The 14,369-nt window shown below is 43.6% G+C and overlaps 2 protein-coding genes across 3 annotated transcripts; one reads left to right on the top strand and one right to left on the bottom strand.

Annotated features, from left to right (window-relative positions):
* Positions 1 to 232: 232 nt before the first annotated feature.
* samd1a (sterile alpha motif domain containing 1a) lies at positions 233 to 8,078 on the top strand. Of its 2 annotated transcripts, none has more exons than XM_079564070.1 (7): positions 233 to 772; positions 3,449 to 3,773; positions 4,257 to 4,399; positions 4,484 to 4,550; positions 6,454 to 6,538; positions 6,628 to 6,742; positions 6,932 to 8,078. In XM_079564070.1, exons 1-7 carry the CDS (start codon positions 410 to 412, stop codon positions 7,076 to 7,078), a joined length of 1,245 nt encoding a protein of 414 aa, XP_079420196.1. In that variant the 5' UTR covers positions 233 to 409; the 3' UTR covers positions 7,079 to 8,078. The 2 variants fall into 2 exon arrangements, with proteins under 2 accessions (XP_079420196.1, XP_079420195.1); XM_079564069.1 differs by having other exon boundaries at positions 238 to 772; positions 4,254 to 4,399; positions 6,932 to 8,076.
* A 1,789-nt stretch (positions 8,079 to 9,867) lies between these two features.
* Positions 9,868 to 13,352, bottom strand: tecra (trans-2,3-enoyl-CoA reductase a; the record flags this gene model as incomplete). The annotated part of the gene is made up of 11 exons (XM_079565168.1): positions 9,868 to 10,080; positions 10,332 to 10,420; positions 10,511 to 10,568; positions 10,639 to 10,682; positions 10,771 to 10,843; positions 10,933 to 11,038; positions 11,165 to 11,280; positions 12,148 to 12,251; positions 12,415 to 12,459; positions 12,542 to 12,593; positions 13,185 to 13,352. The coding sequence occupies 11 exons, from the start codon at positions 13,350 to 13,352 to the stop codon at positions 9,907 to 9,909; spliced, it is 1,029 nt and encodes a 342-aa protein (XP_079421294.1). The 3' UTR covers positions 9,868 to 9,906.
* Between the last annotated feature and the right edge of the window lie 1,017 nt (positions 13,353 to 14,369).

Genomic DNA, 14,369 nt, shown 5'->3' with positions numbered 1-14,369 from the left:
TTAAAGCGTGGCTGCATCCAAGGCCGGGGGACTTGGTAAAAGTACCGGCCTAAAGTGTCCGCGCGCACCACGGGGCCTAATTCTAGCCCTTTAAGTAAAAACATGTCGCCTCTAACCTCTACTGCGCACATGGGATTGAGCGCGCGCCTTCCCCCGGCGGTACGCAGCCGCGCAGGACTGCAAATACCACCTTAAGAGCCTGTGCCGAGTGAAACTTTTGCCTTTAACTCCGTGGGTCTACCTTAAGCGCACACGCAAACTGAGGCTGGCGTACGGCAAGGTTTCCGCTTCTCAGTTGGGGCTCGGACCGCGGCTCACGAAAAAACATTGTGTGGCATGAACAAGGTTGACGCACTGAAGTGAGAAAAAGCAAGTAGAAAAAGAAAGCCGCCGAGCAACACCGCGCAGGATGTCTGAGCCCAAGTACCGCGAGTGGATTTTGGACACTATCGACTCGCTGCGGTCGCGGAAAGCACGGCCGGATTTGGAGAGGATTTGCCGAATGGTCCGGAGGCGACATGGGTCCGAGCCCGACCGAACCTGCGCGGAACTAGAAAAACTGATTCAAGAGCAAACCGTGCTCAAAGTTAACTACAAGGGCTCCATTTCGTACCGAAACGCCGCCAAGGTGCAGCGCAGGAGCAGAAAAAAGGACGATGTATCGTTAGTGACGGCTGTGAGAAGGAGCGCGACGGAGGAAGCCAGTCACTCAGACTTGAGCAACGGGGACAGCGCTGTTGGTCCCGCTGACCAAGATGACGATGATTTGGAGGTATGTCCGCCTGATGCGAGCTTCACCTCACTTGTGTTACGCTAACCGCACCGTTGAAGATTAACAGGTGGAGAGAAACGGGCTGAATGAGTGTGCTCGGGGGGAAACGTGTTTTGTCTGAAAAGGGTGCGTTTTGCAAGTGCACTCCACATTGCCGCAGACGGGGAGCGCCGAGGTGGAAAGGGGGGGAGAAAAAAAAAAACTGAAGGTGCGTGAACAGCCGGAGTACGTGTGTGGGGGCAGCTTCGCCCGCTTTTACGGTACTTTTAGCGGTCTATTTTCACAGTGTGGCAAAGTTGCGAGGCGCCGCTCGTTCACAAAACACAAGCCACCATTATTGTCAGAGGAAAGCGCTTTTCGTGCCCCAAGTCGGCGTTGGAGCGAAGGGAGGAGGAGGACTCCGTTAGTTGACGCGACTTAACCCGGAAGCGCGGCGGAAGTGGGAGGAAAATAAAACGGGAGCCGTCGCGTTTGTTTGATGTGGGGTTTATTTTGAAACGATCATCGGGGGAAGCAGAGTCGCACTGTCCGTGGCTTGTTGTCGTGGGAGTGGGTAAAGGAAGAAAAAGTCTAAGACGCCGCGGATGCAGAATAGGGACGCTGGCTGGGACATTAGGGAGTTGCTTGAGGCGTTGAGTTGGGAGAGCGCGGCGAGGCTTCACCTAAACACCTCATGTCTGTCACACACACGAGCACACGCTGCCTGTCCTCACGGAAAGACTTCGTGCATCTATTGTTTTGTCGAACCTCAAGGCAAATCAGAAGTGTTGGATGCGTTCAAACTGTGCTTTTAAAAACATAAAGTTTATTCTCATGCCCGGCTGTTATTTGGAGCGACATTTAGATTCCCGTCGCAGAGCGTAAAGTCGAGCCCCTGCTTCCATTGTCGGACGCAGTTAAGCCCGGTCACGTCTGACGCTCGGTCTCGGCTGTTGTTGTGGCCTCTGTCGTCCTGTATAGCCACAGCATCACTCACATGAGGCGTGAAAGCGCTGGGTAACAGTTTGCAGAGGCCATCTGTCGAATTGCAAAGTGATAGAACACGTAAGAGCCGGTTGGACTTGAAGCGAGCGACCGCAAAGTGATCGGGGAGCAGCAGCAGCGTTAGCAGCAGCCGGATGCGCCTGTCCGATTTGGGTTAAGCTTAGATCAAATTGAGTGTTCTGTGGGAAACGAAAGGGAAATGTGTGGTTTAGGCCGGTGCCTGGACCTGGTCTATCTGGATTTGGCCGAGCACAAGGGTCAAATGTAGACTGTGGCGGCGGGCACAGCGCTCCGCATGTTTTACTGTAAAAGCGTGCAAAGTCAAAGTGTTGGTGGGTGGGGGTGGTGGTTAGTCGCACCAGAGCGGGCCGTGGAGGTTTGACGGTCGAGATAAAGCTTGGTGTGACGTGCCACAGCAAGGAAAGCGCTCCGTAAAACAGAGCTCAGACACAATGGCGAGGTCTTCTCCGCTCCCCAACTCCATGCGCACTTTGGAGAGAATTTGAGGAAAAAACACTACGCCTCCCATCGTCCCTTTCGTTCGCTCGCCCTGTTCGCATTATCAATCAAAGAGGCGCGCCCTGTGCGTCGATTGTGTTTGTTTCGACTAATATCCGCGTTTGAGGCGTGAAAGTGTCAGACTCGTTTTGGGTAAAGTTGTGTGAAATGCAGCGCGGCGGGTGAAAGCCATACAAGCGGCTCTTCACAGAGCGGGGCGGGCTCAGTGCGCTCTTGTGCTCTGCTGCTGCTGCTGCTGCTGGGTCTTGGACACGCAGTCGCTCTCAGTGAGCCGTCGACAAAAGACAAATGAAACGAGCGTTTGCGTGAAGAACTAGTTCACCACATCACATTCTTCAAGCTTTACGCGGGACATGAAACTGACCAAGGTGTGGGGTTTACGGACACGAGCGGAGTCGTTCCGCACCGCGGCGAGGTATGGAGCATTCAAAGGCAGTAATCACCACAGCAGCGGTCAAACTGCGACATCTGTGCGAGCGTGTTTCACGTGACACGCTGGCCTACAATTAAGAGTAATTTGAACAATACTGTCGCGTAGGCCACATAGTTTCAACTCATAAATGAATTATTTTGGCCAATTGGGGGCATTTCCAACTAAAATGATCAAGCCTGCTCTCCCAGGACTGAGAAACAAACTGACAGCAGTGCACCCCAAGTAAACACATTCTGAAATGATACATTTCAGACTATTAAAGAAAGCAGCGAGGAAATTAATGGGAACAAAGTGTGAAATGTGTCAAAATTCACTGCAGTGTGAATTTAGAAAAAACATTTTTTATAAAATATTAGTTTGTTTCAATAGTATTTCAGGGTTCTTGGAACAACTCAACACAATAACTGAAGAAACATCACTAATGGCCTGTTATTTTGTAGTAGTTCTTTATTATATTGTATATGCAAGAGAGTTGAGGGTTATTTTTAATATTTTCAAATAACATTTTCAGATATCTCTTTGTGTGTGTTGAATGGGGCTTTGATATTTCTCTATGGCTCATATTAAATATGTACTTCATATGAATAAGTATTTATGGTGATTATGCTTTAAGATCATTGAACCAATTATAAATGGGCTTAAATATTCTGTTTTAATATTACAATTCTTACAGGCAATTCTCATTTTAAATCTGCTCATTTAGTCTCAAAATGTTGCTCATCTTGCAATGTATACAACAGGTCGACGCCTCAATGGCCATGGACACGGACAGTAATGCGGACGAGGAGGGGGCCGATGAGAGCCGGGATGGGCAGGACGGACACTTCTCTGCTGTTGCCTCAGTCTCCTCCACCCCAGTGCACTGTCCCCCTGAGCGCGCTGTGTCCGCCCCGTGCTCCCCCTCTGGTGCGCGGCCTCTCCCGGGACATGGCTCCGTTTTGGCCGGTGTGAGGCCCAGCTCCTTACCCCCCTCCAGCCCCCGGGCCCTGGCACACAATGACTGGGTTTATGATTCGGCTGTCTGTTCAGTGGAGCGCCAGCACCCAGGAATGCACAAAGACAAAGGTATTCACACTGCGAGATGTAGTTTCATCTGCCCGCATTGTACATCCACTACTACTGTGCTACATCAGTGACGTGAGTCAACTGTTCAAAAACAACCATTGAAAATATGTAGGCATTTATTAGTTTTGGCAGTTTTTCTTTTTTTCATATATTTTATGTAATGCCTGGAGCCTTTCTCTGCATTTGTCTAGGCTTGGGACCAGCACAAAGTGTACGCTGGCATATGGCTCCCTGCAGCTTCTTTTGACTCGCCTTATATATGAGAAAATGACTGTAAAAATATCGCACTCTTTTGCATCCTTTTGAGTATATTCCAACACATTACTCACTGGTTTGCTTCTTTTTTGTTATTGCCAAATTGATACATATTTAAATAAATAAATCACCTTTTGTGGTGCTATCCAAACATGAGTTATAATTTGCTGAGAGCTGCAGAAGGTTGTCAGTGCATAATGGAAGTGGTATATACTGTGTTTGCAGCAGCGATCACAAAGCCGGCGATGCCGTCTTTAATGAGCAGCCCGTGCGCTTTGAAAAGCAGCTTGAAGAGAGAAGAGGGGGGCAGGACTCAGGAAGGAGGTGTGATGATGTTGGACCAGTTGGTACCAGACTACGCAGCCCGGCCGGTACGCATCAGCTGCAGCTCTTATGGTTTATGTGGCTTTGATCTTGGCTGGACGGCATGTTTTATTTCTGTGTTTGTGCTTCAGCATCAGGAAGAGCCCCGCAATGTATCCAACGGACGACCCCAGACACTCCTCCTGCCTGCTGAAAATGGTAAGTTTTTTATTTGTTCTGCCTCTCCGCTCCCTTTCTTAGAACTGTATTTTCACTTTTCACAACAAAAGCTAGTCTTTGCTATCTTGTCTTTTACATCCAGAATAACCCTAAAATTTTGTTTGTTATATTATTCAGTTCAGTCGCCTTTTATTGCCGCATGTAATGCACATACAGAGAATAGAAATGGTTTCCCTCAAACTCTTGCTGCAACAAATGCAAGAGCGTTATTTAAGATGCACATTATGGAGAAGATTCCTGACACTGGCCTTCAGTCAGTTTTACTTGACATAGATTGAGACTTCGCAGATGTCTCAATCTATGTCAGATGTTCAAGTATCTATCTTTGAGAAATCCCTGTCCAAATCATTGTTGTTGAGCCTATAAATAAAACAATCTGAGCATAGTCTAGCCTAACATTCCTAACAACCTGTCAGCAAGCACTTTGTTTACTTGTTGACTCACAATTGTAAGTGTTTTCTTAGGCCACAAAGACTCAACAAAACAATACAATACACAGCAATTGACAAGAAAATGCCACAAGAACATCTTAGCTACCATTGCCATCTCACCCCTTTGCCAAGGTAAAGTGGTGTATTTTGAATCATGTTAAATGTAATCAATAATCAAGATGCTTTTTTGTAAGATATGGTCTTTTCTCAAACTGGACTTTGAGGCCAGGAATGGAGGAAATGTTGCCACTGTTCAGACGCAAAAACTAAGGCAACATGGGGTTTTACAGAATGATCTCTTTTGAATATCTTTTTTGTAGTTAATTGACCATTTTCTGTTACTTTTTCCCCCTAAATGGACTGTAGAGTTTAATGATACAGTATTTGTTTGAACTGTTTGGCCTTTTCTGCACAAACAAAGACTTAAATCGAAGAGGTGAAAAAACGACATATCCGCACAACAATGACGCTCACCAATGGCTGAGGCCTGAAACGTCACTGCCGGTGGGAGCAATAACAATTGGTGAGCATCACAGTTGTGCGGATCTATCGTTTTCTTTCCACTGTATTGTCTTTTCACCTTGTCAGAAAATGAATGAAACACAGTCATCTATGTACTGTATCGTGCAAGCTGAAATTGTGTGCATTATGTGTAATCAGTCAAAAACAAAAACCCCTGTTAGTTTGTGTAGAGTTGCTTTTATATATTGCCCCATGTGGCTCCTCTAACAGGAAAACACACTGAACCTGGAGGAGCCGACTAATGACAGCTGTAGTTTGGGCCTTTTCTGTTCACCGTTGCCTAAAGGCTTTCTTGTGTAAGATGTTTTAAATGCTTCACGAGCCTGTCTTACAAGCCTCCTGCCCCCCTATGTTGTTTTACTTTGGAATTCAGTTTTTACTGCAAACGTTTTTCCGAATTCAAAGCATAAGGGGTGGAGATTCACTTATGCTAAACATTTCATTCAAGGACTACTTTGTGGTGTCCTTACAATGTGAAATCTATTGGCACTCCACTTACTGCAGTTTTATAAACCCTATCAAACATGAAATTGCATCCCACGTGGTATTGTCTCCACAGCCTTTATGTCTGAGTCATACAATAGAGAGCACTTTTACTCTTTTGTCAAAGTTGAAACGCTGGTTGTCTCATATGGGTTACATCTGTGAGTGCTTCGAAAATGTTGATAGACATGGAGGCTTTAACAAACCATATCAATCCATGACGACTCAGGCACAAGGTACGCAGGGAGTGTTGCATCTGATTTCATCCCATATTCCTGCATTGTTCTGAAGACACCATCTAATAGAAAAACAATTGCTTAAAGGCAACATTGGATTATTTATAGCATAGGAAAAGCCTGATTAGTTTAGTCAGTGGTTCTATGTAAAGTAATTTTTCTTTTTATTGATGCCACTGGGGACTGTTACTTACATTTTAATACTTTCAGGTACATCATTTACCAAGAAAACAGATGTAGGCGCTCTCCCGGCAGCTGTGGAAAATCACGTGAATGGTGGAAGCAGTGAAGATGTGTAAGTTTCGCAATAGAGTCAAACTTCTACATTTCTTTAGTATTTGTGCCATGATAATGACGCTTTATTGACACTTTTACTGTGAACAGCTCAGTGAAGAAGGAGACCATGAACCCAAACCTGTTGCAATGGACCGTGGCTGATGTGGCGAGTTACTTCTCTGCTGCAGGTTTCCCAGAGCAGGCCTTGGCCTTTCGGTCGCAGGTAAGTGTCCTGCCACAAGAGGGCAATATGTGTATGCTAATGAGGCAAACAGATACCTCAAATGTACTGATATTCAATAGCTTGACATCATATAATCCAGTATGCATTTGGTTATAAATATATAAGTAAAAACACATTGGGACTCTGACATCGGACTCTAACTAAGCAAACTATCTGTCCCGCATTCAGGAAATTGATGGCAAGTCCCTTCTCCTAATGCAGCGCAGTGATGTATTGACTGGTTTGTCCATCCGTCTGGGTCCTGCCCTAAAAATCTACGAGCGACACGTGAAGGTGCTACAAAGGACACACTTCCTGGAGTTTGATGACCTGTGAGGCAGATTCCTATTGGCACTTCCCACACAGACTGATGCTGCATGGTTCATGTGCATGCAGTGCCCTCTGTGCCCACCTTCATATGCAGCACATGTCCACAGAGTGTGTGCGGAGAACGGCTGCAGTGAAATTACCCTCCACTGTGAGAATGACCATAACTAAAGACTGTCATCCTACCTCTCATTATGGCCTTTGCTATTCAAATGGTTTTCATTTCACCCGTGTGGCGCATTGCTTAAGGAACAGACTGCTACAGTCGAACAATGTTTTATTCTTAAAGAATAAATATGGATTCCGCAGCCAAAGGGGATTGAGTTTTGCACCGAGTGGATCAGAGGGCAGATATACTCAGAGACTGCAGCTCTCAGTTCATGGTCCACAATAAAGTTCATTGTTTGTGATGTTGATGTTTCTGTATAATATTCATGGTACTTTCCACCCCAAAACAATCAACATAGTTTTCTTGTGCTCCCCTTGAATTTAAAGAAGAAGCTGAGTCAAACAGCACCTTCATTAGAGTTGGCCCACACTGCTTCGACTGAACCACCTCCTATAGTCTCTGACGGTGGATATTTCTGTCTAACATTAGGATATAACCAGTGTAAAACCTATGCTGCTTCCTGCTGTCAAGGCAATATGTATATTCTCATTTAAAATGACTGTAGTCTTACTAAAGTTTCATTTAAGGAGAAAACCTGGATATGTGACCAGGAAACATGCTTTCATATCATCTGGCAAAAAGTAAGTAATATAATCTGATATAGGAATGCAATTGTAATATATTGTTTTGAAATGAATCCAGCTGCTCTGAGCTTGTTTACTGGGGCAGACGTGTTGATCAAATGCAATACCAATTTATATATTTTGTCAAGTGTCTTTTTGTGGAATATCTATCTACTTTAAATATTACATTCCATTCTGTATAGTCCACTATGTCCAGTATAACATTCATTTTTATCTGTAACATGAACCAGTCCAGTCACAAATAAAGTTCATGGTTATGTTTAGTCTTAGTTTTATTTCCCTTTTTGATGGTAACACAAATCAAATCTACACACAATCTGAAGAAAAAAAAATAGAAAATGCAGACACTGTAAACAGATTGATTGCCCCTTTCTTATATTTGAGTGAAGAATGATGCATAGTTAATGGCAGTGCATACATTTAAAATGTAGGACTAACTTGACGACCAGAGTAAAGGTCATTTTGATCATCATTCACACAGAGCCACATGTCAGCTCCAGGCTGCAGTGCAAACCACTTCAATAATGCATTTCAGGCTCTTGTTTTTACAGCTCTTGAAAGAAAGAGATTTATAGATTATACAGACATGTATTTACAGCACAGTATGTTGTATGAACTGGTATAGCTTTAGGACCCACCTTCGACATCACCGCAATCTCTAACCCTAATAAAAAAAATGAAAACATTTTTCAGTTTGAGTGCTCATGCGTGAGTGTAATTACTTTCAAAATGAGTATTTCCTCACGTGCAGATCATGAGCTAAACTGTCAAAAGGTAACATTTATCAACAATCATTTTTGGTAAATATATGTGTATAGTGAACATTATCTTCATAACAGTCGTCATAGATGGCTCACGTCTAAAGCCCATGGTCAGGGTTGCTTCCGGATGTAGATTGTAAACTAGAGTAAATGCACAGCGCAAAGGAAGGCAGATGAACATTGGCAAAGTAATTGGTACTTTTCTTTGAAAAGCCCCTTCTGTGCTTGATGTTGATGTGGAGCTTACGTATTCTCTCTTTGTCTACAACTGGGGTCTTCAGCATGTTTAACCTTGTGAGAACAACGTTTACAAAGAGCTTCTTATGCTGCAATGACACTTGTCTTGACCAACTTTTTTTCTTCATTTAACTAGGTGCATTTATAGGTGAAACTCGGAAAATTTGAATATTGTTAAAAAGTGCATTCATTTCTGTTAATCAGCTTAAACTATGAAACTGATATATTACATTACATGCAAAGTGGCATATGTATAGTCCTGGAATTAAAAATCTCATAAATTTGAATATTTTGAAAATGGGCGGTAAGCCACAATCATGAAAATTATAATTATAACAAAGCCTTGACATATGTCACTTTGCATGTCATGAATCTTAGTTAGTCAGTTTCACATTTTAAGTTAAATTACAGAAATAAATGAGCTTTTGAACGATATTCTAATTTTCAGAGTTTCACTGTGGCTAAATGTTTAAGTAGATTGTTTTCAACATTTTCAGAATGAAAGAAAAAACATCTTAAATGTAGCATATGTAGCAATGAGGAAAGCCTTCAACTTATATACAACAGGGCAATTCCACAGCTTGGCACCCTAATCAAGATCACTGCACGGCACTGCAGTCCCCCTCTGCTCATGCTCCAAACAAATTTCCTTAGCAGCTTTGAAGGATGGGTCAAATCAAGACAGATTTCCCTACAGGAGCAGTAAAGAACCTTATCTCATCTGTTGTGGCGCCCATAGAAAGAATTGAGATTAATGAATTGTTGCATTGATTATCACTTGTCACATGAGACCGCTGTAAAAACCCGTGAGGTAGCCAAAATTGCTTGCAGATGTTGAATAATATTGTCCTATTATTGTTCAAAAAAAAAAAAAAAGTTAGAATACAGTTTCATAAAATAGAATACACTATTTCATAAAACACCACTATGCTCCACTAAAACAATAAATTAAGACTTTGCTGAAAATCACATTGAAGGCCTCAAACACAGCAGCATGTGCCAGTCCGCCACATCTCTAAATGCTCTACGGCCAAACTCTGATGGACATAAAGAGGTCAATAGCCTTGTGCTTTTTTTTCTCCAGCTCTACAAAATGAAGGGCAGGATAGAGGAGCGCAGAGTGGGGTAATCTCTAAACTCCTTCAGATAACTCCTGTGTTTGCCCCTGGCCCACACGGTCATCTGGATGAAAGCCACCGCAGTGAAGAAAGCCACTGGCACACACTGGGTCATCACACTGAAGCCGATCCAAGAGCCCAGCTGCGAGCAAGAAGTTTGCACAGACACAAAAACACATGAATAAACAATTACAGGGGGTCCCCAGTAGGAGGCAGCATAACAACATACTCGGGACTAGAGGGTAAGCAAACAGTAATGATAGTATAGAGTCCAGTGCACGAGCCAACTTTGCCCTCAAGGTCAAAATGACTCATGTAGGGAAGAATTGATTTTCTGTTTCTGTCTGTTTATAGCAATAATGATCATGAGATATTATTGGAAGATGCATTTACCTCATAGGTGTAGTTAGGACAGGAAACCAAGGCAAAGATCCATGTAAAAGGGTTCTTCGTTGGGTAAGGGATTTTCTTGACCTTCGCCCCTGGGACAGATTAGTTGTGCATCGTATTCAACAGCAGTATTCATTCCCATTACGCGCAGCCTCCACGAATATGCAAGAACGGCAGCTTACCTTGAATTTTGAGGTTACGGAGCGCAACATGGATTGAAAAGTTCCCCAGTTGGCAAAACTTGACAAAAAGCAAAATGAGCATCAGACGTAAGCAATACAATGTATGGATGAAAATATATCTTTCTTACCAGGAAAATATATAATGCTGTGTTCACTTGTTGCTGCCCATAAACTGCACACAGTTGGGGGGGGAGGGGTGGAATATAGAAAGTGAAATCAAAATGCGTCTTTAAATGTGTTTTGAAAAGGTGAGCACTCACAGGGCGGCGTGTAGAGCGGATGGTTAATGTAATATGCCATCCAAGCAGCCGAGCACCAGTAGTAACCACAGTTCTGAAAATACATGGTGTGACGTGAAAGAACAAATAGACACACGCGGCAAAACCTACGCATGCTGTCGCTGCATAAAAAAGCGCACTCACTTTGAAAATGTTTCTGAGAGGCATGGTCCCGTGGGAGATGCGATGGACAAAGAGCGTCTCCAGAATGCGCTTGATGTAGTGGAAAGAGTGACACATGCAGGCCAAACTGGGGTACAGCACATTTAGATTAGAACAATATGCCCAGAATCAGAGGGAAGTCAAAGGCACTATATATATATAAATTTATAAACAACAACAACAACAACAACAACAACAACAACAACACACTCACTGTACGACCCAGTGCTTGCTGCTGGTGAAGTCATATTTGGGTGAATATATGAAGGGGAGACGAAAGTAGAACATCAGATAGATTATTAGAGGGCCCGCACACTCTGTCAGAAAGACCTGAAGAGAAGGGAGAAATTAGCCAAGGTCAATCACGGGTTCAGAGACTTTCTGTTTAAAGGTACTAGGTATGTGTTGAGAACCAAGACAACAACATAAGACAAGGGCGGCATGAAGACTAAATTTATTTCATCATTATCCCAGTCAACTGCATTTTACTCATCCGTCAACCAGTGCCTCAGTCAGGAGCAGTGGGCGACTACAGCACATGGTCATCTCAGGTCTTGAGATAGGTTTTTGGAGGATTAGCGACCTATTGTGCATGTTTTCGTTACAGAGATTATTGTCTGACAACACAAATATCCAATAAGGGAATAAAGCACTCAGGTGTACAAAAGAAACAGCAGGCAGGAGTTTGTAATCACAGTTCCAAAGATGAAACGATGATCAAGTGCAGCAGCTGCTACTGAAAGTGATCTCTGAATCAGCACCTCGGAGTCAGGCTCAGTTCTGAGTGAGCTCACAGTCCACTGCCTCACACTGTCAACCAGGAGCTGTGCTCAAGGCACTGAAGTGAAGGCGGGACTGCCACAGGGCGAGTAAAGAGGTGTTCAAGGGGATAAACACTGCACTCAAAAATTAGGCCACAAGATTATGTGTCCCTGGGCAGAGGACAGGCAGTGCACAAGAGAGCGAGAGAAAAACAATCCAGATCAAATCGACATAATCCGTCTCTGGGGCGGGTATATTTATATGAAACGTAATGAGGGTCTATTTACACTGAGGTCCATAGAAGTCATTTTATGATGTGCCTGTGCAGACAACTGTATGATGCTCTTGACTGACCTGACAAGTGCACTGGCATCTGCCACATTAATAATGCCATATTGTGTGCAGTTGTCATGTGCAGCTTGTGTGTTGACTCACAGTTCCCCATGTGACCTGAGGTCCCAGGTCACTGAAGTAGAAGCTGGCCGTGGTGCCCACAGGAAGTGTCTGTAGAATGTCTTCATCTCGAAGACACTTTCCCTCTGACCAAGATAAAGGCCAATTTAGACGGGTGTCATGAATCCACAGTGAGAAAACAGCGCTGTAAATGTGAAAGTTAAACTGCCACTCTAGCGTCATTTATTGTTTACAAGGTCATCATTTTTGCTTTTCAGAGAAAAACAAAAAACAAAACAATGGACATACTTGGATCCAGTCGCAGGGACTGTCTAGCTGGATACCACTTTGGATCTGTATGGGTTGAGAGGAACTTTAGTTTTGAAAAAGATATATTAATATTTTAACAATATTTATGCTATAATAGTTTTCTCACATGACTTATGAAACAAAGCCTTGATGTCCAAAATAGTGGCAGTTGGTTCCACCTACAAACAGACTGACAGTCAGTCAAGTCTCCTCATTCAAAAATCCACATTTGATGAAAAAAAAAAACGGTTTAATTCTGCTTCATTTGCGGCAGTAGCCTGTGTGTTGGACAGAAGCACATTGACACAGGCTGTTAATCATGTGTGCCACTGCCAGGCTGCAGCTCGGAACGACACAAGCATGTACTGTATTGGAACAGGACATTCCTGACAGATGAAGAGGGATTTCTCACCTTTTAATGACCGCATTCAGCCAATACTACCCAAACTACTAATGGCTGCTCTTGGGCAGCGCTTCTGTGGAGCGTGGACCCGATCATTATCTACAAAATATCGGCTCATGATCACTGTGTAATTTGCTGGATCTGCTCTGACTTCGGTGTGAAGTGCAGCTCTACTCAGATTATATTTAGATACTGTTTCATGTCAGGAAACTTATGGAGGGCGATAAACTGTGGAGACTTATCCTAAAAGCTTGTATGTTAGTGGTGTCAGTAGAGCAACACTTGTCAGTGATAAAAATAACTCATGTTTTAAAGTTTTCAGAACCATATAGGTCAATATGAAAGGTGATAGTAACCTGACACTCACCTTGTCCAGCAGCAGAAGTTTCTCTTTGGTCTTTGCGTCCAAGATCTCAACCTCAAAGTACACAATCCGTTTGGCTTTTTTGGGAGTTTTTGGTTTGGGCCTTGGTGCAGACTTCTTTTCAGCTTCTGCTTTATCGACATTTTTGGCCTCTAAAGCAAGTACATCCATTGTTGATGCCAACTGCAAAAAGCCTTTTTGAAAAGTGTGTTCTAGAAGTGAATGTCGTCCCTTGCAGTACGTGCCACCACAACTTGATGTCCAACTTGAGAGAGTCTGCAGGATTCCTTAAATAGCCTTCTCTCTGCAGAGGAGGACCGACAAGAATGTCAAAAGCACATGGACAATATCAGCAATACCAACGTCCAAAACTTTCTGGGAAAAGTTGGTGAATCTACTCCGTACCTGAATGACAGATCATGCATGGTCCACAACCCCCTTCCATGCAACAAACTGAAGACGAAACCGGAGAGCCCCAAGACATAATCCATAGAGCGCCATTTGCAAGGCTAAATATAAGTCTCCTGATTTGCTCTGCACGAGCTGGTAACCTTGAGAAACTACATACGCCCCTTCTCTGTGACAAAATGCCAATGTACTCTTTAAGACAAAGCTCCTGTCTGCTCCGGTCTACGCATGGTTTCACACTGACGGCCCATTAACATCCTGATCCACAGAATGAAAGACCTCGACATGCCAACACTTCCTCCGTCCCCCAAACCACCTGTGTCTGATATTGCTTTGACCTACTGCTGAAAGGCATACGTTTATTACTGCACAACAACGTCTGCTCAACAAACAGCATTTTTAATAGCATTCCTCAAAACAGAGTGAGCGTGGGGAGAGTAAGAAAAGTGCTGATGGAGAACTTTAGAGGCCTGTCGTCATACACTCCACTCCTCTTTGCACATGGCCAACTGTATGTAGACTCTTATCTATTAATATCGAGGAGGAGGAGTCCAGTTCAGCAGCCAGTGGTATCTAGGCTGGCATTCCAGACTCGGTCCAAGTTCTGGTTGGCAGAAAAAGAGTCACTCACTGTTGTTTTGTTGTTGATAAAAGGCATGATGATGAATACTTTTGATTTTGATAATATGTATAATTGCTTTGATTGAAAAAGTCAACACAGACATAGAAATACACACAAAATCGAAATTGTTTACTAACAAAACAGATCTATAAGCAGAG

The sequence above is a fragment of the Gobius niger genome (genome assembly GCF_951799975.1).
Source record: "Gobius niger genome assembly, chromosome: 10".
In the NCBI taxonomy this organism is placed as follows: Eukaryota; Metazoa; Chordata; class Actinopteri; order Gobiiformes; family Gobiidae; genus Gobius; species Gobius niger.
The sequence above is the reverse complement of the archived record's forward strand: the minus strand, read 5'-3'. Positions and strand labels throughout refer to the sequence as shown.

What these genes read in the sequence shown, in the direction of transcription:
- samd1a (XM_079564069.1), top strand. Translation starts at nt 410, where the DNA reads ATGTCTGAGCCCAAGTACCGCGAGTGGATTTTGGACACTATCGACTCG. An exon ending in AAGATGACGATGATTTGGAG is followed by an intron (nt 773 to 3,448) that starts GTATGTCCGCCT and finishes TGTATACAACAG; the next exon opens with GTCGACGCCTCAATGGCCAT. An exon ending in CCTCCTGCCTGCTGAAAATG is followed by an intron (nt 4,551 to 6,453) that starts GTAAGTTTTTTA and finishes TAATACTTTCAG; the next exon opens with GTACATCATTTACCAAGAAA.